Genomic DNA, 26356 nt, shown 5'->3' with positions numbered 1-26356 from the left:
GAAAAGTGCAGCAGGAGGCAGCAGAAGACCGGGGACAGCAGGCGGCAGCGGCGTGGGGGCGACTTAACCTGAAGTCAGGGTCAGAGGTCGCTCCCTGCGCTGCTGCGTGACCTCATTAAGAGCGGGGTGGCATATGGGGAGACAGGGGGGTCCGAGGGGCGGGCCCGCAGGGAGGCAGCGGCGCGAAAAGTGCGGCAGGAGGCAGCAGGAGACAGGGGACAGCAGGCGGCAGCGGCGTGGGGGCGACCTAACCTGAAGTCCGGGTCAGAGGTCGCTCCTCCCTTCAGATGTTCCCCCCTTAGTTTACCAAAACATTGAGCCACAAGCAATTATCAGAGTTCAAAAAGATACAACACAGCTATGGTGCAAGCAGTCCGCTCCAATCGGAGCCCACCGCTCTCTCAATTGTCCAACAAGTCATCTGCTGCCCGTGGCGTAACAGTAGGGAGCAGGAGCACACTTTGGTCCGAGTCCGAGAGGACCGTACTATCCTCCGAGTCCGTCGCAATCTTTCCTAACTCCTCCCGGAACGCGCCCACCATCGCCAAAGCGCCCACTTGGCCTTCCTTCTGTTGCTCCCGCGACGGTCCGTGTAGTCTCGCCTGTCGTCTCGACTCCGGGGACCCCGCGTCTTCACGTGCTAGGCTATCTCTCGCCACACTGGTGGCTGACTCTTGAGTTGCCGCCTGACTCCCATCGATACCCATCACCTCTAACCACTCCTCGACGTCCGAGGGGCTCTCAAAGAAGTGTGTCTTCCCATCATGTATAATCTTCAGACGGGCAGGGAAAAGGAGCGTGTATTTCAGTTTAGCCTTTTGTAGCTTCTTCACCTCCATGTACGACGAGCGCTGTTTCTGGACTTTGTTGGTATAATCCGGATAGAGGGATATCCTGTGGGTATCGTACTGGATGAGGGATTTCTCTCGCGCCCCCTGTAGTAGAACATCCCTATCCCGGTAGTTCAGCATCCGCACATTAAGGGGACGTGGGGGGCGGCCCGGTCTGGGCTGACCTGTCGGGATCCTATGTGCTCTCTCCACACAGAAATGTGGCGAGAGTCCCTCCGTTGTGATATGATCCCGGAGCCACTGCTCCATAAAGTCTGCCGCGTGGGCCCCCTCGCATCTTTCCGGTAGGCCAATGACGCGGACATTGTTGCGGCGGTTACGTCCTTCCGCATCCTCCACCCTACCAACAAGGGAGGTGACCTGCTGTTGTAGTTGCTGTATAGCGGAGGAGTGGTCTTTCACCGTCGGCACAATGTCCGCTATAGCTAGGCCCTGATTCTTCACCTTATCCGTCAGTTTGTTATGGTCCGCTTTCAACAAGGACAAGTTCGTGGCAAGAGTGCCCATCTGCTGCTCCAGCACCGCCCTAGTGTCACGTATTTCTTTAAGTATTATGTCCAGTTTGTCCATTGGCTGCTCTTCTCCATGTTGTTGCGCAGAGGCCCCCGAGACTGCTCCTCCATTCCCAGAAGTCAAACCAGTGCGCGTGGGCTTGGGACCACCCAGACCCTCTGCCGCTCTCGCTCCCTTGCGGACCATGGCGACTCGGTATTGCGTCCCAAAAGGTGCTCAGCAGAATAGGGGCTCCGGGGAGGGCCAACCCCTCAGAGCCGACCCGGCGCGAGGATTCCGCCCCAGAAGCACTCCTCGGTGTACTCCAGCCCACCAGAGTCTGGGCGGGAAGCACAGCCCTCCTTCAACTACAGGCATGTAAGTGCCAGCCCCGATCAGGATGTGTCCCCCTCTCGGATGTCACCAACATCCTTCTAGTGTCCTGCGGTCCGGCTCCTCGGGGTGACCCACCACCAAGGCCTCATGTCCCCTTGTCCCTCGGCAGCGGCCACGTGGGGGGTATTTACTTGAGGTTCCCTCAGTCCAGGCCCCGGGCTTGTCCTCCCTACTGTCTCATGCAGGGCCCGCCGATGTGTCCTTCCGGCCAATATCCGGGCGGGTGCCCTCCCTCTTCGGGGCAACGAGGAACAGTGTCAGGGAGGGCCAGCAGCGACCCACGGCCTCCTCTCCAGCCGTCCAGACCACTTCCGTGATCCGCAAAAATTCAATAACGGCTCTCCGCCTCGCCGTCTGGCACAATCAATGTCCGCAGCGGGGGAAGGGGGGCGGGGGGAAGCACACCCCCGTGGTCCTCCACACCTCTGAGCAGGAGTACAGCTTCTCGAAGGACGGCTCAGCGGCCCCGCACCACCCCGCAGTTCCGGTCCACCGGCCTCCTACCTGCCGCCGGCGAGGACGCGCAGCTCCTCGGTGCCGCAGCAGGCCCGCCTGCTCAATGCGCCCGGGGCAGTCACCCACCGCCTCCTCCGCCTCTACAGGTGACCACCTCCCAGCGCCTCAGCTATCGTCTCCTCCTCCGGCGTCCGGTCCGGTCCAGCGGTGTCACCGCGCCACAGGAGCTCCGGCCAGGGCACTTCCGGCGTCGCGCCACCCGTGCTCTCTGGCCTCTCTGCTCACACTAGCTCCCGCTCTTGGCCTGGTCTCACCTCAGCAGGTCCACCCGATCGCCGTCAGATGTTGCAGGACTCTCGCCGCCTGTCCGAGGGTCTCGAGGACTCCGCTCGTGTTCCCCCCTCCGCCTCGTCGCGGAGGAAGCAAACAGGAGTCAAGCAACAGGATAATACCCCCAGGCGGACCCGGAGCTCTAGCAGAACCCGACCGCCGCCATGGCCGGCTAGCCACGCCCCCAAGCATTCCTAACCTTATTTGTGATTTCCTCCACTAGGAAAACAACACATTTCCTAGTTATTTTCATCTCCCCCTCCCAGCTCTTCCACGCGATAGCAACCATCACCATTTACAATAACAGAACCATCCTCCTGCAATCCACTGACCGTAGTTATAACCTCCTGGATAACATCTTCCCCATCATTCAAGTACAAGTGTCGAAACCTCAAATTGCCACCCAGGCTTTTCCCTCCACCACTACACAATATACCCCATCATCTATCCCCCCTGACAGCCACACCGCACCACTATCCCAACCACTACTTTCACCAAATATGCTACTTCCAATCATAACACACAGCACACCACTTCATCAAACACTCCCCCAACCATGTTCCTCCATCACACCGACCATTAGGCACATTGGAGACACAGGCCACTACCACGACACCTGACCCACACATAATACTCCTACCCAGCACAACTGTGGCAGCATACGCACCCCTAACAGATAATGAATCCCCCTTATTTACGAGCACAGCTGCCCCCCCTGTCAACCACCTCCTCCCCTCCATAACCAACACTCCCGCTATGCTATCCCCGCTACACATTGATACTACTAGCACATACATCCCCCAGTACAGCCCATCGCCTTCAGTTCCGTTGTTACAATATAATAGGACACTCCATTGCCACATTGAAGACATGCCTCCCTCTGAGCACTCTTTGGACTCAAGTACACTTCCCACACCCTCCTCCCAGCCATCCACTTCCACAGATCAACCTGCCACATCCACAACTCATCCATCTACACCCGTAACACCCCCACTCTACTCATACCTGCACCAGACCACAAACCCGACCAGACCACAACGCACCCATCCACATCCTTATCACAACCTATAGCCCTACTTTTAACCACACCAGACCCCAGACTTGATGAGATCATGATCTCATTACATCAACTCAAAGAAGAACTCCATGCATTTAATGAGCTGATATCGAAACAACCTTGGTTCACTAGAGCTACAAGACAGCCCAAAGCTAACATGCTCCTGAAGCACCTATGTCCCCTCAACTTATTTTACCCTGGAAATCAGTTCCCTCTCGTAATAAATCAACCCGCCCAATCCGTAGCACCTATCCGCTTTCGGAGAATGATCTACTTTCTCTACTTCACTCATATGAACCCGCCATTTCTCCACTTCACTCATATGAACCTGCCCTCATGAACCCTATCACGCCCTCCTCAATGACTATCCCCCCAACCCACACAGGACCACTAAACATAACATTAGAGGTGTCATTGACACCAACCTAAGAAGAGTCCCCCTCATTCAGGAACCCACGTCATCCCTCATTACACCCCGTCTCCAATGCATCCTCTTAAATTGTAGATTGGCCTCTTGACACGCAAAGGACATAGCTGACCTAATTCTCACAAGAACCCGACCTGATACGGTTAACTGAAACCTGGCTTAAGGAATCTTTCTCACCAATCATGGACATACTAGTACCCCCTAACTACAACATCATCAGACTGGATAGAACTGATAAGACAGGGGGATGCATCGCCTGTATTCAGCGGAACAATATCTCAGTTAACTGATCCATTTCACCTGTATTCCCTTCTTTCGAATACATATGCCTCAACATCACCAGTAATGACAAACCATTATGTTCTTTACACACCATATATCATCCGCCAGGTGACAACCTAGCCTTCACTGAACACTTCATTGGCATGGTATCAACAAACCCTGGGCGCCAAAACCCAAATATTCCATTGGGACGACCACAATGATGCAGTGGTCAATAGTCTCAAAAATGTCCTAGACGACCTAGACCTCAACCAAATCTGCAACAGCCCTACACACGATAAAGGTTCTCTCCTGGATATAATAATCTCTAAAAGAGATTGCATTCAGCTAGAGTTGATCCAACCCTGTGACTGGTCAGACCATCATATCATTACCTTCTTTATCGAGGAAATAGTGAAATTGAACTCTGTTCAATACACAAGACCTAAAGTATGGAAAAGAGACCTAAAACAAATCAACCCTAACACTTTACCATCGTCCAGTTACAATTTACTTCTGCCCCCTGCAGGAACTTCCGAAGACCATGATCTTACCAATCACTACCTCAATTCCATGACCACGAAAATAAATGAGGTAGCCCCACTGCAACTAAAGAGAGCCTCCATAAAAGACTCTAAGCCTTGGTACAGTGGAATACTCAACGAAGACAGACGCTCACTCCGAGCCTCTGAACGCACCTGGAGAACAGTTCCTTCTGCCAATCACCTAAAGATTCTAAGGAAAAAGAGAAACGCATACTTCAGAAAGATCAAGCGCACTAAAGCTAACTTCTTCAGCCACCAACTAGACCAAGCAAGAAATTGCCCCAAAAAACTCTTTGAACTAATCAAAACCCAATCTAAGGATGCACCTCAACGCCCACAACACATAGTGTGCCCGCAACCCAACTGTGAAGAATGTTCTGCCTTCTTCACTTTGAAGACAGACAATATCAAGAATCACCTCCTCAATAATCTTTTCTTACACGCGGGACCGCACACGAAGACCTCGCAAGTAATGCCAATTGCACCATACCATATCCCATCAAAGCTTAACCTAAAACACGACACAGATTTTTCATCCTTTTCCACATACTCTGAAGAAGCCATATGCAAAATACTTTGTACCCTGAACCCTGCCAATCACTTCACCGATCCTCTCCCGGCTAACGCTGTTAAAGACTTAACTCCACTGCTTCTACCTCTCTGGACTAAGATCATAAACAGCTCAGTTCAACAAGGTTGCATCCCGAACACCCTCAAAGTTGGACAGGTTTCACCCATTCTAAAGAAACCCACGGCCGAACCTGAAATGAATTAAATGAAAAAAGATTTATAAAGCGCATGGCTGCCCGAGAGTGTCCCAGCGCTGGGGGTGCAGTGGAAGTCTGAGGGGAAGCGCAGGGGGATGACGGGTGGACTTATGACTTTTGTGGGTAAAGATGTGTCTTCAGGAGTTTACGAAACCTCATGTAGTTCGGTTCGGTTCGCAAACAAGTTGGCAGGGAATTCCACACGGTTGCTGAAGTGACCGAAAAACATCGCCCTCCAGTGCGGGCCTTCCTGACTCTGTGAACAGTGGCCAGGTTACCTTGCGATGAACGCAGGGACCTAGTAGTTTTGTAGGGATAGAGTATTGCCCCAAGCATAGGGGGCCCTTTGCCCTGAAGGGATCTGTGGGTGATACACACTTAAATTTGATCCTTTCCCGGATAGGCAACCAGTGAAGAGCTCTGAGTGCTGGTTTTGCCGATGTTCTCCGGGCGGTGCCTGTCAACAACCTCGCTGCTGCGTTTTGGGTGCGCTGAAGTATATTAATGGTGGATTCTGGCGCTGCCATAAAAAGGGCGTTACTGTAGTCTAGTCTAGATAAGATGAGACCTTGAATGAGCAGCTTTCGGGATTGTCGGAAGTAGGGGGAGAATCTTCCGGGCTGAACGAAGTAGGCCCACACAGGTACCAGCCGTCTTTTTGGCCTGTGTTTTCAGGGAAAGGTCTTGCTCCAGCCAGAACCCTAGGCTTTTGAGTTCTTTCTTAGGTTGCTGGAGATCCCCTAGGCACAGGGGCCATATGGAGGTGGGGAGGGATGTCATTCGCTGGCCCAGAAGCATGAGCTCTGTTTTTGTGCCATTTAATTTAAGTCGCGAGTCACACATCCAATTATAGATTCCTGCAAGGCAATCGTGCAGCTTTTTGAGGTTGTCCTTTTCCAGGGAGAGTGAGACAACCATTTGGGTGTCGTCAGCGTATGTGACAGCTTTAATCCCAAAGGGAGTGACAACATCCTCCAGGGGGGCCATATAAATGTTAAGTAAGGTAGGGCTCAATGAAGAGCCCTGAGGAACCCCACACTGGAGGGGGAAAGGCTTGGAACGCGCGTTCCCTTCACATACCTGAAAGGGAACCTACAGACCTAAACCACTATCGCCCTATTTCCAATATCCCTACCTTGGCCAAACTATTGGAAAAATGTGTACACCTCCAGCTGATTAGGCATATTGACCACTTTGACCTCCTTAACAAACACCATTCAGGCTTCCGAGCAGGTCACAGCACTGAATCAGCCATGACACATATAATTGACGACGCTCTACAAATCCTTGATCAAAATGGATCCTGCCTACTCATCCTGCTAGACCTCTCCTCAGCCTTTGATAGGTCAAACATGAGAACCTGATAGATCTTCTGAAGCATAGAATAGGATTATCAGGGTCAGTGCTAAACTGGTTTACCTCATTTCTCAAAAATCGAACTCAACAATTCAAAGTCAACAACGCCATGTCCAAACCCGTCTCAGTAACATTAGGAGTACCACAAGGGTCCTCTTTATCCCTGACATTGTTTAACCTTTTCATGGAACCTCTCACCAAAATTCTACAAGTATCTAATGTGTAATACCACATGTACGCTGACAACACACAACTATACCTTAACCAGATGGCTGCTAGAGCTATTCCCCTGCTGTGCTGGGCAGCAACCAAAACGGGTGTGGTCATGACGAGCTCAGCTCGTCATGAGCACCTGAGAGGTATATGCCATGACGAGCTGAGCGCGTCATGAGCACCGAAGGGGTTAAGATCCACACCTAAGATGACATCAAACTGCTTAACACAACGCTTAAGAATACCCAGATATGGCTGGCTGAAAACCATCTCAAATTGAATGCCCTAAAAACCGAATTCCTGCTAATAGCTCCACCCGCCCAAGTCCCCATAATGCAAGACTGGAAAAAACACCTTAAGGAACTGAACATTCAACCAATCATCGTCGACTCAGCGAAATCCGTGGGAATAACTCTTGACAGTAACCTTAATATGTAAAAACACATCAGCAACACTACAAAGGGAGCTAATTTCCAGATAAACACATTAAGGAAGCTGAAACCCTTCCTGCCAATCAATGACTTCAAGCAGGTAGTACAAGCGCTAGTTATCCCCCGAGTGGAGCACGGAAGTATCTCTTTGCGGCCGACCCAAAGCTACAACGGCACCGCTAAGAGCTTTAATCAATGCTGCAGCGAGACTCATCACTGGTTCTAAAAGAAATTCCCACATCTCCTCGGACCTAAAATCATTGAATTGGCTACCTCTGGAAGCCAGAATTCATTTGAAAATAGCGTGTATGACGCATAAAGCCTTGCATCACAAAGCACCCAGCTATCTAGCACAGAAACTAACGATCTCTGGTGGGATCAGATCTTCAAGCAGTACGGAAAACCTACTACTGAAACCACAAAGATTCAACAAGAAGAAAACATATAACCGGACCCTCTCGGGGATAGCACTCAGAATCATCTAGACATTCTATCTTCCTTTTACCTGACGCAGGGGGATAGCTTCTTGCTGTACCTTACCAATTTGCCTTTACGATGTTTTGTATACTTGCTTCAACTCGCCTTTTATTGATGTATCAAGAAATGTATTTACTGTAAAGCACTCTGATATCCGCAAGGGTCCTGTTCGCGCTCTATAAAACTTTCTAAATAAATAAATTAAATAAATCAACAGTTAAACCAAAAATCCAATCATGGAAAAACCAATCCCTAACACAATTTGCACAGAGAGCATATGCACTTTAGCACTGATTAGCAGTGGTAAAGTGCCCAGAGTCCTAAAACCAACACAAACAAGTCAGGAAAAAATAGGAGGAAGAAGCAAAAAGTTTGGGGATAACCCTGCAAAAAGGGCCATTTCCAACACGCTCCTTCTGATTAAAGGCTTACTACCTTCAGTAATCTATCAACTGTCATTTTAATCACACATTCTCTTGTTTTTAATCCACGTTAGGCTTTACTGTTGTTATGAATCTCATTCATTTTAAATTAATCATAAAACAATCGAATCATTGTTCTTCATGGTATGATGTTTCTTTGTGTGAAAGCGTCTCAGAACATCAAAATATTTTGAGGCCTCCTTACTGAATCCCCAAAACATTTTAGAGGTATTTTGGTCTTTTGTCAGGGGAGGGATCAATATTATTGCATACAGCACAGATCTCATGACTTGCTGGTTTCCTCATGCTGGGGTCTAGCCATCTCTGTATGTACTAGTGTATATCCCATTCTACCACTAGGGTGCCCCTTTTGAGGATTTGACAGGTAGCAAAGTTGTTTCTGTGTGTAAACAAGCTGGTTGCCCAGTAGACAAATGGTGAGAAATTCATAGATCAGAAGGTAAGTGAAAGTGCGTTGAAAAGAAATTGTAAAGCAAGGTATGTGTAAATTGATTCTGCCAAGATTACACCGGCTTTGATACCAATTGCAGATAACTTATTATTTTCCCTAATGCTGCACAGCAACGATTCCATAGTCAAAACACAATTGAATGAGAGCATTTACGGCTGTCATGTGTAAACAATGTTCAGTAATATGTCAAAATATTGAGTGCAAATCAGCGTGCGGCAATATAGTCTTCAAAATATCGACTTGCACAATATAATCAAGGTAAGCATGCATATCGGAATACAGATTTACTATTCGAACTTCACATCTGCTTACCATGGAAGTATTGTGCAAGCTGATTTCTTGCATTCAATATGGTACAGATCGTTTTAAGACTCAATAGTGTGGTACCACATCAGCCCGATATAGAGCAAGAGTTTCTTCAGGGGTCTTAATTGGAAAAAACATGCACTTACAACCTAGGGTAGTTGGATCCCTAACGTGAGATTGAGGTCAGTATAGATGTCTAGGTTGCAGACAGATTTAGTGAAAGCAGGGTATTGGTCAATGACTGTTGGTCAGATGTCTTTATTCCAAGACAGAGTAGTTTTTTTTTTTTTTAAGAATATTTTTATTGATTTTTCATAGACGCACCAAGCACACTGGACCCCAACAAAGCTGGCGAAACTTAACCTCAGAGACAGAGTAGTTTTAAATGCAAGTGGGATCTTCATTTCTGCAGCATTTATTTTCAAAACGCAGTCTGCCATCTGACAGATGTCCTAGGATTGATCAGATGGTAGAGTATGATTTGTCGGAACAATGTGTATCCCTCTGATATCTTAGAGGAGGCTTAAAATGAACTAGTTATCATAAGCGTAATTGTAAAAGTAGACCTCTGCTTAATTTAAATGATGCACTAGGGGGACGCATATTGATGATAAACAAGAAATGTGATAACATTGAATCTCGTGGGACACCACAGATGCGTAGTAGAGAGTGGGATTAAGAAATGTAAAGGATAGATAAGTGAGAACGGTTAGTAAACATAATTGCAGTCATTTAGCCATCTGCCTCAAACCCAGCAGCTCTCAGCTACACTATTATCATGGAATAAGCCATGGTGTGGAAGGCAAGTGACAGGCCCAACAAGACTAGTACATTGGATCCTCTACCATTAGCCTCCGCCTGAGGTCATGCATTGCTGAAAGAATTACCAATTCCATTTTTTTCCTGGCCTAAAACCATCTTGAGGAGAATCTGAAGGCCACACCGCTCTGCATTGTCTCAAAGCAGTAAAACTAATATCTTCGCCACAATTTTGTAAAATGTGAGATCAGAGATATTGGTAAGAAGTGGTGTACATGGGATGCACACATGAAATTATTTTTATACAGCGGTTTAGTAATGCTTTATTTTTTCAATGCAGCAAGAATTTTGCCATTGGGTAAAGAATTATTGAACAGGATTATTAATCCTTCAGGAATATATATGCCAATTGTTTCGAACATTTTGGGTGCGGATTGGGAACCATGAAGCCTGACTGCTGGAAATAGTAGTTTGCAGATATGTTTTAGTAACTACCTCAAAGGTGTCCATGTTAACATTTGCAATAGGAGGCCTATATTCCTGTGTAATGAAGTATGAAGGACACATGGTAGATTATTGCACTATTTGGGCTCTAATATTTAGAATTGTATCTTACAGTGTTTTTAAGAAAGAACAATCCTACTTTACGAGTCAATGCATGGCCTGGTTGATAGAGTTCATTGAGATGGCGGGGAGGGGGTTCTCTATTAGTCTATGAGGAATAATATTATTTTTTTGCTTAATTCGTGAGTATCAAAGTCCTGCAAGTTCCTCTAAGTAGGTATTTTTCACATTTGTGAAGTGCCCTTCATCCAGTACCCTTCATGGTGACAAACGTCCCTTTTTGTCATAACGCACAGGAGAACCCATTGTTGGTATACTTGTTTGGACCTGTCCTTTAAGTGTTTTTGGTAGCAAGAGGTCATTGATCGTACCATGATGTTTGATTTGTGGCTGACAGTTATGAGAGGGAATGCTCTGCTCTACTAAGTAGTCAGTTTGAGTTTGTGGCAGTGGTTAATAAAGATTATTAATGGCTTGCTCTACATTTAAATGCTTCAAGTTCATGCTGGAGTTTACAAATGTACCTGACCAGCTAGTAGAAAACTTAAAAACAGTAAATGAGCAAGGGATTGCATGACAGTCTGACGATGTCAGTGGAATAGAATCTTACTGATGAATATTCTCGCGATTAGAGAAAATATATATCCAGAAATATGGGTGGAGCTGCTGTTTAAATAAAATACGTTTAAAAATCAAGAGATTTTCACAGAAATCAAATGTCTTCCTAAAGTGAATTCAAGTCGCATATCCAGATTTGGTACAATGGTGAAGTAGGCATATCTTAAAGCCAAGGAGCCTACAATATCACTGTTATAGAGTTAAGTGGGGGAAGCGCCCGGCAGCCAACGCTATCAGAGGGAGTAATGTGTGTAGGTCTAACTTCTACAAGTGGCCATGAGTGCCACATCGTCTGAATGCAGAGAGGAGGCTTCTAGCATTAAATCAAATTTGACCTGGACAGCAAATGCAATTTCGCTCTCACCCCCAATCTGATTTTGCATAGGATCTCAAAGTTTGCAGGCACCACGTTAGAAATTATCAATGTGGGGCCTTTTGAAGAAGCGATCCAGGGATTCTTGCTTAAAACTAGACCAGATACACACTCTTTTGCAGCTGAAAAGAGAAGTGCTATCACAAGACTTAGTGTAGACTCCTTTTGACTTTCATTATTACAGTATTGGATTCGCACATGTGCAGGGGGATTGAATTATAGATATCTATCTATTCATTTAGACACGCAGTGCCAGCTGTGGCAGAGATTTGTGAATATAGAAAAACAAAACAAGAGAAAGGCATGTGGGTCATAGTTTAAAGTCCCATGTGACATTAGTACATGATTGCACCACATGGCGGAAACTAGTGGTTTTTGGCGCCAGACTGCGAGGTTCTCTGATGTGCTGACAATGGAATGGCAATGAGTAATGCAAACACTGAAAGTGTTGCACGTGTTTAAAGTTTTTAAAGCATAGTCAAGTCATTGTGAAAACCAAAAACATACTAAAAAAAATCGAGTCTAAATAAGTTTAGAGGCTGGTAAAGTTAGCAACTGAAGCAAGTTATTCATTGCAAAAATCAATACATTATAAGTGTCAGTGTTGAGCGTTTTAATTTTTTTCTAAAAGCATAGCCATATCACAATTTTAAACTCCAAATTCAAGGCAAAACCTAAAATAACACTCCTGAATACATAGCAACGTTCATGAACCTATATTTGTCACAAACATATAAAGCTATTAAAAAATAAGTGCACAGTCATTCTGTAGAAAAGCTGTCAAACACTAGAAACAAGCACGAGCCGTACTTGGCATCCTCACATGCGGTGCGGCTTCGGGGGCTGGAGAGTGCGGGCCGTACTTTGCAGGGTACAAGCTTGCCGGATCGTGGTGGCTTCGATGCGGTGGCAATGCGGCTCGAACAGGGACGTGTTCGCGTGTGTGTGTGCACGCACGCGTCTGTGGCACGAGGCGCGCGTCGTAATCCGATTCTTTCTGCTATGCTGTCTACGGCAGAAGCTCACGCACGCGACCTAATCCGTTGCAAAACGCTGCGCGTGGCCAGCTCTTGTCTCCACTCGTTGTCGGCTGAGCCGACAGCTATAGTTCTCGCAGCGAGAACGCGCTTTCGCAAAAGCGAGACCTAAAAAAGGGTTTGTACAGAGTTGCATAGATGGTCATTGAAGAACATGGAAGCCAGTTATTGATGAGAAGGATGGCCAGCCTTTGGTGGCAGATCGATAGCCTTCCAATGGAGAGAGGAGTCAAGACATTGGAAAGTAGGAAATAGACCTACCGTTGAAGAGCAAGGATACAGTGGCTAACCAATGGAGAGCAAGATGACTAGTCACCAGGCATTATCATGATAGTTAATAGAGAAAAGATGACTCATGGGTGACCTGATATTGCAGTGTTATAACACATATGTGTAGGAAAAAAGTTGACCTCAAAAGCTGGCGTATGTATTGGGCACGAAGATGAGAACTGCATGAAAGACATTTACTTGAGGAGGAAGAAGCTCACAGAAGAGAAGCAAGACATAGATTTAAATATGAACTTAATCATTAGTAAAGAGGCTGGCATGAGGGCGCTGTAGTCCTTTGTCTCATGATGCAGTGGTGTTGCAATCTTCTCTTTATTGTTGCTACAGGCTTTCACATAAATATTATGTTCACATATTATGTTTGCCTTCTTTTCTTTAATAATATCTTGCTTCTTCTGTGCTAATGCTTGAAAAATCACCATTTACAAACAATTAATTCAAATGGAGCTTATTTACAGTGGTCAGTCAGTAGATCTGAAGTGGCTCCACCCTGCTGGACCTCTGATAAACATATATGTGTTTCTTTTATTGGACTGTTTCCAGCCAACAATTCCAGTTTTCTGCTGCAGGCCACTAATCCTTCATTGCAAATACAAGTCCCTAAGAGCTGAGGCTCACATTTCATATAGATACAGTAGAGCTTTATACGCACACCAGCTACCACCTGAGGACCTCTGTGCTGTGTTTATGTTCATGTACCACCATGGATAACTAGGGTTAGCTAGGTTTGCTTTTAACCATACATCTGAACGGGGTAAGTGTTGCCCCAAATGCCAGACCATGCCAACATATTTTTCTGTGTCCTAGAACTTTGATTTTAGTCGCTCTACACCAGTAGCAGCTGGTGTGCTGGACGAGCGGCAGGGCTGGTGGGAAGGGTTTGTGCTTGGAGGGGGGGTTGGGGGACTTACCTGCAGCTGGCCATGCTGCACTCTTCTGTTCCTCTTCTTGCAGGCAAAGGCTCCTTGAATGCCCTGTGGCCCATCCTGAATCTGCTCTCGCACATGAGAGCAGCTTCAGGATTGGCCTGATTGCCCTTGATTTGTGCTCATGGACAGAGTGGGAGTCTGTCTGCTCTCTCCAACCTAGCTGCGTTGGAGAGAGCTTTCACTGCGCATGGCGGTTGGCCGACTTGAGACGGCAGGCCAAACCGTCATGCACTGTAAAGGTAGTGCACCTACCACTCCCCTTAGTGCCTGTCACCCCTGTGGCTCCGCCCCAAGACTCAACAGGAAAAAAAATAAAACGTGTGTTTATTATCGCTTTATTTTTCCTTTCCTGCATTTTGGGGAGGGTCGGGGTCGCTCCTCCGCAATGGCAGAGAAGCTGCCGCTGCATACCCTTTGCATACAAATATTCAGAACATTTTAATATGTACCTCATTTCTACAACAGCAGCAATTCAGTGTGTCTGAGCCAGGATGGCATATGAGCATTATCTAGAAATCATGGCCCTATCATGTGAAAAAGATGTCGCTGCTTTAGCGTACAGTTAGTGCCTTGTACAGTACAGTAGTGGCTTCCTGGCGGATATACTTATAATTGCAGGTAGCTCCCAACTCAGGTTTTAATGAAATAATAGGGAACGTGGTATGATGACAATGCCACAATTTTGGCCGTAAACTCCCCATTGAAGATGATCGAGATCTACCTCCCAAATGGGGAATACCAATCCATATACCTCTGTCAGCAGGTTGCTATGGCTTCCTTCTTATGATATAGATAACCTTAAAAGCCAAATAATAAGAGGTATAGCTTAATTTTATGGTAGTTGCTTGGACAGTAAATTCTTTCTCCACTTCCTTGCAAAATAGCACCACTGTCTTGTTTATTTAGTTTGCCAGCAGATGTTTTTGGGTTATCCTTATGCTTGTAATTTGGATTCCCACCATTCCTGGTGTATATGCAATTTGTTGAGCCAGCACTTCATGTTCCTGTCCCCTGCTAATGGTCGTCTTTTGCATGTTCCGTACATAGGTCCAACGTTGCAGTGGAGATTGGGAAGAGTTTGAAGTCTGTCATTGTGTGGTCTTGTAACAGTAAGTCTTGCTTTCCATTGTTATGGTGCTTGTAGGCGCTCATTGATCTTTTGATTGCGGTCACATGCTTACAAGTGCCTCATCTTAAATGAAAATCTTTAGACCTGTCTTTTATTTTTTTAAAGTGCATAACTTGTGCTAGCATCTAATGCTAAATGGGATTGATTCTTCATTTTAGAATTGTTTACGGTTCTTCTCCTGTCGGACAATGGCCAGTTGAAGTAATTTTCAAGATATATAAACATGTACAAATGGTTCCTACAAAATTAATTTAAAGAAAATTAAAATACATCTGACCCAGTTTCTGCCTGTAAACATCAATGTTTAAACAAGTGGAAGCAGCAACCAATTCCCTGGACTAAATTGTATTTTAATCTATAGAAACAACAAGAGGGACGAAGTGCTTAGAGTGATTACACACATGTGAAAAAAAGTGCATTGTATGTGCAAGATGACGCAGTTGCTTATATATCAATGTAGGCCACATTTGGCTATCACGGTCTGTCCAAAAAATATTCACTGCTTTCATAGTCTTATTGCAGCAGACGATGAAGAGTCAAGCGAGAGATTAGTTTAGTTAGCGGGTCATCCTTGGATAGTGGTGCATATGGGAAACACTAGGCAATTCTGTAAAGGGTAAAAAAAAATACTAATGACTTACTGCCCGTGGTTATCAGATGTAGCCAAAATATACTGCTATCATGTGCGAAAACACAGTCATAGGCCACTCGTCCTTAAGTGAGCTGAAAAAATATTAATTGGGCCAATATAGGAAGAAATGATTTGAAAGGTGTTAGAAAACAACCACCATGGAAAGCATTTCATGAAAAGGGAAGTGGGCAGTTCATCTTAATGTACACTAAAATCAAGAACTAATAACGTTAGTTCACCAAAAACAAATTTAAAAAATACTTGTAAGCAGCAGCGGCTCCTCTGCTATGGCAGAGGAGCGTCGCCCCACTGCTTTTGTGCTGTACAAAGTAAAGGAAATATAAAATGATAATTACTTTGACTTATTTCCATTTTATGTTTTCTTTGCGGGTGGGCGGGGCTGCTCTGCTCTCGGAGCAGGGCAGGGGAAGAGTGGTTTGCACACTCCTAAGTGTGCAATGAATGTTTGGTTGGCCCTCTCTGGCCTCTCAAAACAGTCATGCACACTTTCCCTGTTCTCCATGCAGGCTGCATTACAGCCTGCACGGAGAACATGCCCAGGCCCCCATTCCCTGGTTGAGCATCGAACCAGGACGCTCAAAACTAATCGAAATGCTGCGTTGTGATTGGTCACAGGAGCCTGGTTGTTCTTCTTGGCTTCCTGTTTCTTAAGTCCCACGAGGAGAACAGGAGCAGAGACGCGGGATCCAGCAGCAAGGTAAGTGTATATTTTTTTGTTTGCATTGCGCAGCTCGCCACCCGTGAGTCATGCCGGCCGCTACTGCTTGTAAGGCTAGGAAATATTGTGATGAAAGTCGATCTCAATAAATGAAGACTATTTCGATAAATAACATCAACCTAATAAAGAGCCAGGATAGTAGCCCATGAATTTGCTGCAACTTGTGGAACAAAGTTAGAAATGAAAATTTGAGATTTCCAGGCTTTTAATTAAAATGACTTGTAAGCCTAATTTAGTAAAATAGACCATTAGGATAAATTATTATTTTTTATGGTAGAAGAAAAACTAGTACCAAAATCGAATTGAAAGAAAGCAACTACCTTCTACAGACAGCTCATTGTAACAATAGAAATGCCACAAAGTTACAAACATATGTGGGCATCAGGAATAATGTGCAACTTGTGTTTTCACTTAAAAGGGCTTGAATGTAGTATGGAGTGTAAAACTAACACCATATCTTGTCAAAGTGCATCAGTCACGTATTCCCTAGATCTGTACTACAAAGCGTAAGGATGTGGCAAACGGTTCTAGCAACAAATGATGCTCCAGTGTAAAAAATGTCATGAAATAGACAAGGTTATTTTAGGGGCACATGCTTCCTTCAGTAACGAAATGCACCATATGGCCTTCTAGATGTAGGGTTCAACACACCAGTATAATACGATTCAGCAGTGCTACAGAGGAATACAGTATATATTCTAGAAACCCTTCCGCTTGTATCCACTGAATTCTGTCACTCTATATAGTTTGTCCTTTTTTTGATAGAATCGCATTGCAGGATCCATGGCCCTCTTGTTTGATCATCATTGTTTTCATGTCACATTCTCGTCCTGGTTCTTTTTTTTTTTTTTAACTTTGTTTATTGCTTTAAATCATAGTCATACAGTACATGATTGGACGACATAGTACATATTCTCAGCCATATAATCCTGCAAAACATTAATCATGGGTGCACCTTCCACATCCTCCACATGTCTCACCTGTCTATGCATCACCATTTCAACAGTAGGCGACACACAAAGATCTCCCCTGTATTTATTCCACTTTGACCACTTCATGTCCAATTTCTTGGGGCATCCCCGAGCCTTGTATACCTCTGTCTCCGCCAGCATACATCTATCCATTTCTGTAACCCACAGGGTGATACAAGGCGGGTTTACACTCCCCCATCCCATAGCCAATTCTCTCTTTACCAGCATGTATCCCAGCATAGTGAATTGTTGCTCGACTTCAGTCATGTCCAAGGCCTCCCAGATATTTAATATTCCTAACTGTGGGGTCAGTACAATAGCTTTCCCCAGGGCAGTGCACATACGAGTCGTGGCTCCCTCCCACAAGGGACGTACAATGGGGCATGACCACAGCGTGTGATAGAATGTGGCTTTCTGGTCACAACCTCTTAGACCGCGACCATCTGGCCTAGACACTATCCTAGCTAGAACAGTCCCTGCCATGTATGATCGGTGGAGTATTCTAAGCTGAATCAGTCAAAATCTCTGGGTGATTGCTGCAGCACGTGGGGACCTTAGCGCCGACTGCCAGTCTTCGTCCTCTGTAGGTCCTACGTCGCTTTGCCACCACTCCCTAAGCTTCGGGAAATAGTCTGGCAGGTTATTACTCAGCTTCTTGTATGTCAAAGATATTGCCTTTGAGTCAAGCAAACGATCCTCCTAGAGGTGACGACTCTGGTATGTCTATGGGAGATGGGAACGCTGTATGTAGCGCATGCCTAATATGCATGTATCTGTACAGTTCTCTCTGTGTCAGCTGATACTGCTTCTGGAGCTCACTAAAGGTCAGTATTGCCCCCTTTTTAACCAAATCCCTCACTGTAGACACCCCGATCAGATCCCATTTATCAAATCCGGGCTGGTAGCCCAGCATTCCCAGTTTTGGAGTAAACCACAGTGGTGTGGCTAGCAAGAGAGTGCCTGTCCAACCCAACTGAGAGGTAACTATACGCCAGATTTCTAGTGTGTGTTTGTTCGGTCAGAAGAACTTCCCCTTATATTTCCTACCTGTGGCATACAAGGCCCCCAGGTATCCAGAACAGTCAGTTTGCTTTCTATCGAGAGTACGCCGGGTCATCTGGGGGGTGGTATATCCAGTGATTGACGGTCACCAGTTGGGCCGCCCAGTAGTATCGCTGCATATCAGGGAGGGCGATGCCCCATCATACCAGCTTTTCGTCAATTTCTGCCTTGCAATCCTAGGGGCCCTACCATCCCATAGCAGCGTGCAGACCTCTCCATTAACAGCTGTGAAGTACGAGTCCGGGACTCTGAGGATAATTTTGTAGCACATAGAGAAAGCGAGGAAGAGACAGCATTTCAAAAAGTGCCGCCCTCCCCACCAGTGTCAAGGGTAAGGTCCCCCAGTGCTTCATGTCCACTCGGAATCTAGCCAAAGGCGGAGCCAGGTTAGAACTATAAAAACAGGCTGGGTCCGAAGTGATAAAAATCCCCAAGTAGCGAAACCTTTCTAGGCGACCGTTATCGCACAGTCTGTCGGGAGATGAGGCACATTGCCTCTCAGCATAAACAACACTGACTTGTGCCAATTAATTGCATACCCCGAATATTTACCAAAATTCGTAAAAATATCCAGTACCACCCTGATCGATCTGTATGGGGTTGCTAGATAGAGCAGAATGTAGTCTGCATATAGTGATATGCGGTCTTCAACTCCAGTTGCCCAGTGCATTCCACGCACCATCATGTCTCTAAGCACCCAGGCCGCCAGTGGCTCCAGTACGAGAGCAAAGATTAGCGGGGATAGCGGGCATCCCTGCCTCTTTCCTCTGCGCAACTCGAATGTTCTTGAGGTACACCCATTTACTCTCACCTATCCCAGCACTTCTGTATATAGAAGCTTCACCCAGGCTACATATTTAGGCCCTAGCCCCATCCTCCGTAGCACTTCAAATAGTTATGGCCATTCTATGGAGTCAAAGGCCATAGAGGCATCAAGGGATAGCACCACTGCGTCTTCTTCCATGTATTGTCTACAGGCCATCACATTGTGTAGACGGCGCAGGTTGAGGGCCGTATTGCGCCCCGGCATGAAGCCGGATTGGTCTGGGTGGACCAATGAGGAGATAACTGTCGCCAATCTATTAGCCAGAACTTTTGCCAATACCTTAGTCTCTACATTGATCAACAAGATTAGCCTATAGGAGCTACAGTTGTCTGGTGGCATACCCTTTTTGTGAATGACTACAATGGGGGCCACCCGTTGATCCCGCGGTAGCATGCCCCTCTCTAGCCCCTCTTCATACATGGCTTTTAAATACAGTATGGTCAGAGAGGCAGTTGCCTAAATAAATTCCACTGGGATGCCATTTGACCCAATCTCCTTTCCTGATTTAAGCTGACCCAGGGCCCTACCTATTTCTTCATTCGATAGGTCTCGCTCCAAGGTGTCCCTATCTTCCTCCGAGGGGTTTGGCACATTGCTGTCCATAAGGAGCTGGCGAGAGTCCTCCGCTGTATAGTGTGTAGAGGGGGAGTACACAGTTTCATAGTAATCAGCAAATGTTTCCGCTATATCCCTCGGGTGTATCACCGTTTCACCTTCCAGTGTTGTCAAATTATGCACCCAGTTGGAACTCTGCTCCCGCCTCTCCAGCCACGCCAGCATCTTGCCCGCTCTGTCCCCAAGCTCATCTATTCTATTTTGAGTTGCACGCTGCTTATCCACCATCTGTTCCCTGGTTTTTATCTTATACTCATCTTGTTTTAGGAGAAGCCTATGACTTATGTCAGGCGAGGGATCCTGTGAGTTGCGGGGGTCAAAACAGAATATACTCCTCCCAAAGCCATCCCCTCGGTTCTCCCTTGCCTAAAGCCATCAGCGGTGGGGGCTGCCGCAACTGCCGCACCGCCCAGCAACGCAATGAGGGTAGGCGGTCACGTATCCTGGTTCTAGTCCACTCTTCTCAGTCCTATCGGTAGTCCCAGACCTAGAGCATAGACCCCCTGCTGCCATACATTCAATATCCCGGGGGGTGTCATGCGTTTCATCTGTAGTTGTTGGAGGTCTCCACTTTGCCCGGGGACCGCACCAAGCACTGTGAGAGCCACCTCGGGGACCCTCCAGCTGCTCACAAGCACCTGCTCCTAAATTGTAGGGCTAGTAATTCCAGTCGCAGGCTCCAGGGGTCCAATCACTTGTGTCTCAGTGGGCACAGGGAGCAGGCCAGCAAACTCTCACCCCTCCACGTCAGTCTCTCATGTATTCCTCACTGTGCACCTGTGGCGAGGAAAGGGGGACAATAAATTAAAGGGGGGGGACTCGAGCAAAAGCCCCCCCACCGTTACCAGCAAGCTTCACTCCGCCTCAGTGCCCCGTCAGCCACACCAGGGGCTGCGCATCGATGATCAGCGCCCCAGTCGAGTCCTCCAAGTCGGAGCAGCACCTTCAGTTAATCCCCAGGCTGGGGCCGCCACCGCAAAGCCGCAGGCCAAGAGTCCGTAACTGGACCCCCCACAGTAAACACTTCAGTGGGGTTTTTAGAAATTCAGATCTCTCAGGCGCACTGCCTAGGATATACGTTACAGAGTGTTAATTGACAGGTAGACATGTAGTGCGTGAAGAGCAGGCGGAAAAACACCCTTAACCGTCTAAAAGTCAAGGGACTAAACAATTATATACAAGTGTGCTCTCGCTACTACAACAGAGTATCACAAACAGTGCAATGACTGATAAGTATTTAAGGAAACAGAAGCAGAATCTTTGGTGTGTTCTTGATACAGCAAGAAGATGATTTATTCTCTCCAGACTCAAGAGATGTTATGCAAAGCCGACACGTGTTTCGTCGTGTACAGTTGAGTCAACACGACTCTTCAGGGCTGATGATACAAGAATAACATATACAGAGTCAGTACTGCCGTTGTTACATACTGCAAATGGTGACAAGGTGCAGCCAACATGCAGTAGTGCCGTACGTGTGGGTTCGCACGTGATGGTATTGTGTAGTGGTAACGTCAACACACTGGTACATGTGTCACTCCAAGGCTGTGAGTGGTTGTCCTTGGGTGGTGGTGCATAGACATGAAGTCTTATGACATAACGCTTTGGTGTGTGATCGTGTTTAACACATACACGGTGATCTTGCGTTCCGAGGGTGCATGCAGTAGTGGATCAGTCAGAATAAAACTAGGTGAGCCTTTGTGAGGGGGTGTAGGTGAGGGACCATAACGGTAACATGACGTGGTTGACCGGTGGTTTTTATCCGTGTTGTTTAGGGGCAAGCAGGATGTTCCGTTATTGCGCCCATTGAAAACGTGTAATTGGATAAGTTTAGACAATTCACTCTCTCTCGCCATTATGGATTATTTACCTTGAGGAATGGTATGTTCGTGGTATTTGGCATTAGGTCTGGGCTAATATCCGTGTACTGGACGGTACTCGCCGGAGAGAGACTAAAGGAAAGAGTATATACAAAAAGGGAATCATTAGGAAAAGCATTCTAAAGTATTCTTTACCTTGAGGAATGGTATGTTCGTGGTATTTGGCATCTCACCCCTCCACGTCAGTCTCTCATGTATTCCTCACTGTGCACCTGTGGCGAGGAAAGGGGGACAATAAATTGAAGGGGGGGGACTCGAGCAAAAGCCCCCCCACCGTTACCAGCAAGCTTCACTCCGCCGCAGTGCCCCGTCAGCCACACCAGGGGCTGCGCATCGATGATCAGCGCCCCAGTCGAGTCCTCCAAGTCGGAGCAGCACCTTCAGTTAATCCCCAGGCTGGGGCCGCCACCGCAAAGCCGCAGGCCAAGAGTCCGTAACTGGACCCCCCACAGTGCCGCTGCGGGCGCCCCGGGCATGTCGCAGCAGTCGCTAGAGGCCCACTAATGCCCCACTTGCTGTCAGTTCCTCCCGGTGCGATTGTGGTGCCGTTTTCCCGCACAGGCCGCCGAGGCCTTGGCCACGCCTCCCTCCGAGCAGGCCCAGAAGTCGGGGACTCACGTAGTCACTTGGGTGCCAGAGCCTCGCGCTAGACGTGTCCTACCACGCCCCCTCCACACGCCACCTCACTGCTGCTGTCCACGGCAGGGGACCCTCTCACCACAGCTCCGCCTCACCTTGGAAGCGGCCTCCGCCGCCGCTCACGGACCGCCGACACGGTCTCGTTCACCGAGGGGCCTCCATTTGCATTCTGCCCGGGCAGTCAGTTAGGGCGAAAACTCCCTTCACTAGCCCCAAACGGAGACCGAGAGACACCGGGGGGGGGGGTCCAGGGACGGGGCCGCACAGCTTCAGGTAAGAACATGCAGTGGATGGCACAGGATAGGGCAAAGTATATTCCAGGAAGGTGGGAGCTCGTTCAGGCAGCAGCCATTTCAGTCGGCTGCTAGCCAAGGCCCTCTCGTTCTGATTCTTTGATTTCCACAGCCTTCCATTTGATGTAGTTTTGAGCATGGCTTTGTTCCAAGAAATGTACGGCTAGTGGGGCCTTTGGAACTTTGCACCGTATTTGGTTTTATGTTGGCTTATTCAAGGTTTTACCTTTAGGGCGGCTTTGCCAAAGTAAATAGTATTGCTTGAGCTCCACATGTAATAGATGACCATGCTTGAATTGGAGCTAGAATGCATGTTAAGCGTATGTACTGAAGTAAGTCTACAGCTCCCAGACACAACACACTCTTAAGTTAAATGAGAGGCCAGAACTCAAAGGGGCATATTGTCTAGGAGCTGTTGCCGAGGTAACGGCACTTTATAACAGCCAAAGTGGCGATAAATTTATCACAAAAAAAGTCCGCAATTGAATGTTCACTTATATACTGGGTGCACAGCGTCATATATGAAATCACCTAATCACAAAGTTTAGTACTAAAAAATATACTTCACTCAAATTCTTAAACAATAAAAAATGTATATTACTCAAACGTCAAATGAAGCCAATGTATGGCTTGTCTTCATCTGGTATCAAATTTACATATTAGAGAATCAAAAAATGGAAACAATAACACAAACATGAATTTTCGTACATGGTAATTTGCTTCACAAAATAACATGATTGTCTACTTTTCTTCGGCAAATGTGCCCATCCCAATGCATTTCGGGATGCCACTCATCCTTTCTTCAGGGGCCACGGCAAATGTGCCTGTCCCAATGCATTTCGGGATGCCACTCATCCTTTCTTCAGGGGCCACTGTAAAGATACAAACAAACCATCATACAACAAATTACTGCTACTTTAATTATTTGAACAAAAACAATAACGTACAGGCATGGCCAACAGCCAGTACCACCTGAATATGCTTACACATGGCAAGAAAAATGAAAAGTGAAAAAGCTGTGAAGGGTCAACATGCAGCAGTGAAGATAAAGAGGAAAAAAGAAAATGCAAAATGTGACAAAAGGAAGATGTGACGATCAATGTCAAACAATCGGTGCGCAACAACCCAAGTTCCGAAAAGCTCGTATATGCTATAGCAAAACTTGTGTAGGCCCAAACAGGATCTAAAACATAGCGAACTTACTGAATGTTGTGACAATCAAACTCCACTGTTGGGCAGTTATTCCAAGCTCAAAATGCTGCAGAAGCTGTAAAAAGTAAACACACCTTTCAGTGTACTGGGAAAAAAATTGACCATGGATAAACAACCTGTTGTGCAGCCAAACCACCTGGTGCAGAAACCGAAGATTACCTCTCGAAGACGCCTTGTCATTTGGAGAACACTGCAGCCTGTGTCAAGCAGCCCAGAAAGCACTAAGTGCTATATGCACAATAGCTTGTGAAACCACCAAGCTTTCTGCAAGTAATAATGAAGGAAATCATAAATACATGTCACCATCAACCTCTCGAAATTATACAAATCGCTGATACACCCTCCGTATTCCCGTGTTAACTTATATGGCGTTACCTGCTGGTGTAGCAAGACTAATCAAACATGGAAAAAAACATTGACCGCACCGCTGTAAACGCGATGAATGTGGTGACTCTGACTCTGAAAGACACAAACCTTAAAGTTTGCATTCAACACTGAAGATGAGCGTGTAAAAAATAAATGTATCACCCCATTCACAAGCTGATGCTAACAGCCCATAGCACCAGTTTACCTGCGATAGCAGCCGCAAAAAACATCGCCACAGATGACCCCCGCAACTATTGCTAATGAGATGCAGAGTAGGCGTTCCCGAGCAAAGAGCAGCAACACTACTCCGCAGCATTCTCAACGACCAGCCAGATCATCAATAAGATCCCACAACAGGTGACAAGGCACTTTAGGAGCAGGAAACGAACAGCTGCTTTGACCTGGTGAAAAGTCGGACCACAGCCTGCACCAAAAAAGGGAGGCCAGCCCAGAGCCACACCTGAAGAACAAAAGATGCCATGGAGCCACTGAACATTAGGCCCGGACACCCAAGAGGAACACAACACCCACCGCCACCACCCCCACGACCACCCCCGTCCCCCCAGACCCAACCGCCCGACCAGCACAGAGGCAGCGCAGACAGTCAGCGATGCTCTGTAAATGCACCAACCTCACCGACCCAACACCAGAGAATGTCATATCCCACCACAAGCACAAAAGATCAACCATCCTTCGCATCCTGACCACCATTGCACACAGGCTGACAGTACCAACACAGCGGACAACCAACATCCCACCGCACACCAAGTTGCTGGTCGTGATTCACCTGTTGGCCACTGGTACCCTCCAACCAACACCCGCACGAGTCGGAGGAGTCACATAACCAGCCCAATCCAAGTCCCTCACAACGGTCATGGATGACACCATCAGCTTGGTACCCCACTATCTATACTTCCCACACACTATGCAGAAACAGCTGGAGACCAAGCAAGGCATCTACGACACACCTGGATTCCCACACGTGTCAGGGCGCAATTGACTGCACACATGTCCTCCTTGTGCCCCCTGGCAACACTGCACACAATAAGTGCAACAGAAAGCACAAGTATCCCACCAATGTCCAGGCAAAATTGGACCACTGAGGAATCCCTGCCAATGTCCCTGCCAACCCCCTCAGGCCGTGTGCATGAGCCCTACACCTTCCGACAGTCCATCAACCTGCGCTACCAGGATGGCACCCACGTAAATGCGCAGCTCGTTGGCCAATACCAAATAAACACACCACACACCTCAACTCCACAATCATTCAACTCACAACAGAGGAAATGCACACGTCACTAGCTCACATACAACATGCACACCCACCAGACACAACAGCACAACTTACTGTGGGAACCTGGGCCAGCCATGTACATTAGTTATGAACAGAATGACACCTCAGCCACACAATAGCAGAATGTGGGAAGAGGTGGGGACCAGTCATATGCGAAGGAGGCAGATGACCGATAAATGAGAATGTACACAATGCCAAGTGTGGCATGGATGGGATGGCCACACTGCAATATGCAGACTACACACACATCCATGTCGACACACGCCGCTGGTGTATGGAGTGTAGTGGACAGTGGACGCAACCATGTCACCCCAGCCAGTGGGGAGGAACGCGGAAATGTAGCTTGTTGCGTCTCCCCCCATAAGCGTGAGCGGAGTGGGCTTACCCAGCGTACGCCAGGCCAGCGTATGGGTGTGAATAAAAGGCACGTAGTTCTGGGCGTGGTTCTGTTCCGGAATGCCCAACATCTCTGCCAGGGAGGCGTGTGTCACCCCGCCATGAGGCTGCCGCCATGAGCGGGGTTGCCTGCGACCCCGTGCGCCTGGTGCACCCCTGGACGCTGGTCCCCGAACCAGTTGTACCCGCACCTGCGCACCCAGGCCTTAATGCCCACCTGCTGACACCGGCATGTGTCGAAGAGGTTGAGCTCCAGGCCCCCAACCCTGGCAACCTCCTACGACCATCACGTCCTCCGCGAGCAAGGTCCGCAGTACTCCTTTCTCTTTGACGTACTCCACCGGCATACACAGTGTACTAGTAGGTCACACGTTTGGAACTGGGTCTTGATTACACTTTGGTTGAGGACGATTTCTTGAAATCACTGTATTCCCTTCGATGTGGTGCCACCAAGTCTGATGACGGCTGATTAGCCAGAA

The 26356-nt window shown here is 47.3% G+C and overlaps 1 protein-coding gene across 7 annotated transcripts in view; it reads left to right on the top strand.

Annotated features, from left to right (window-relative positions):
* Positions 1 to 26356, top strand: part of LOC144823836 (NXPE family member 1-like) — a 518225-nt gene that overhangs the window by 422119 nt on the left and 69750 nt on the right. For all 7 annotated transcript variants that reach the window (XM_078682709.1, XM_078682716.1, XM_078682723.1 and 4 more), the window contains one exon: positions 14875 to 14936. In XM_078682709.1, coding sequence (XP_078538835.1) covers positions 14875 to 14936 — 62 coding nt within the window. The remainder of the gene's footprint in view (positions 1 to 14874; positions 14937 to 26356) is intronic.

Source organism: Lissotriton helveticus, chromosome 1_1, assembly GCF_964261635.1.
Source record: "Lissotriton helveticus chromosome 1_1, aLisHel1.1, whole genome shotgun sequence".
Taxonomy (NCBI): domain Eukaryota; kingdom Metazoa; phylum Chordata; class Amphibia; order Caudata; family Salamandridae; genus Lissotriton; species Lissotriton helveticus.
The sequence above is the reverse complement of the archived record's forward strand: the minus strand, read 5'-3'. Positions and strand labels throughout refer to the sequence as shown.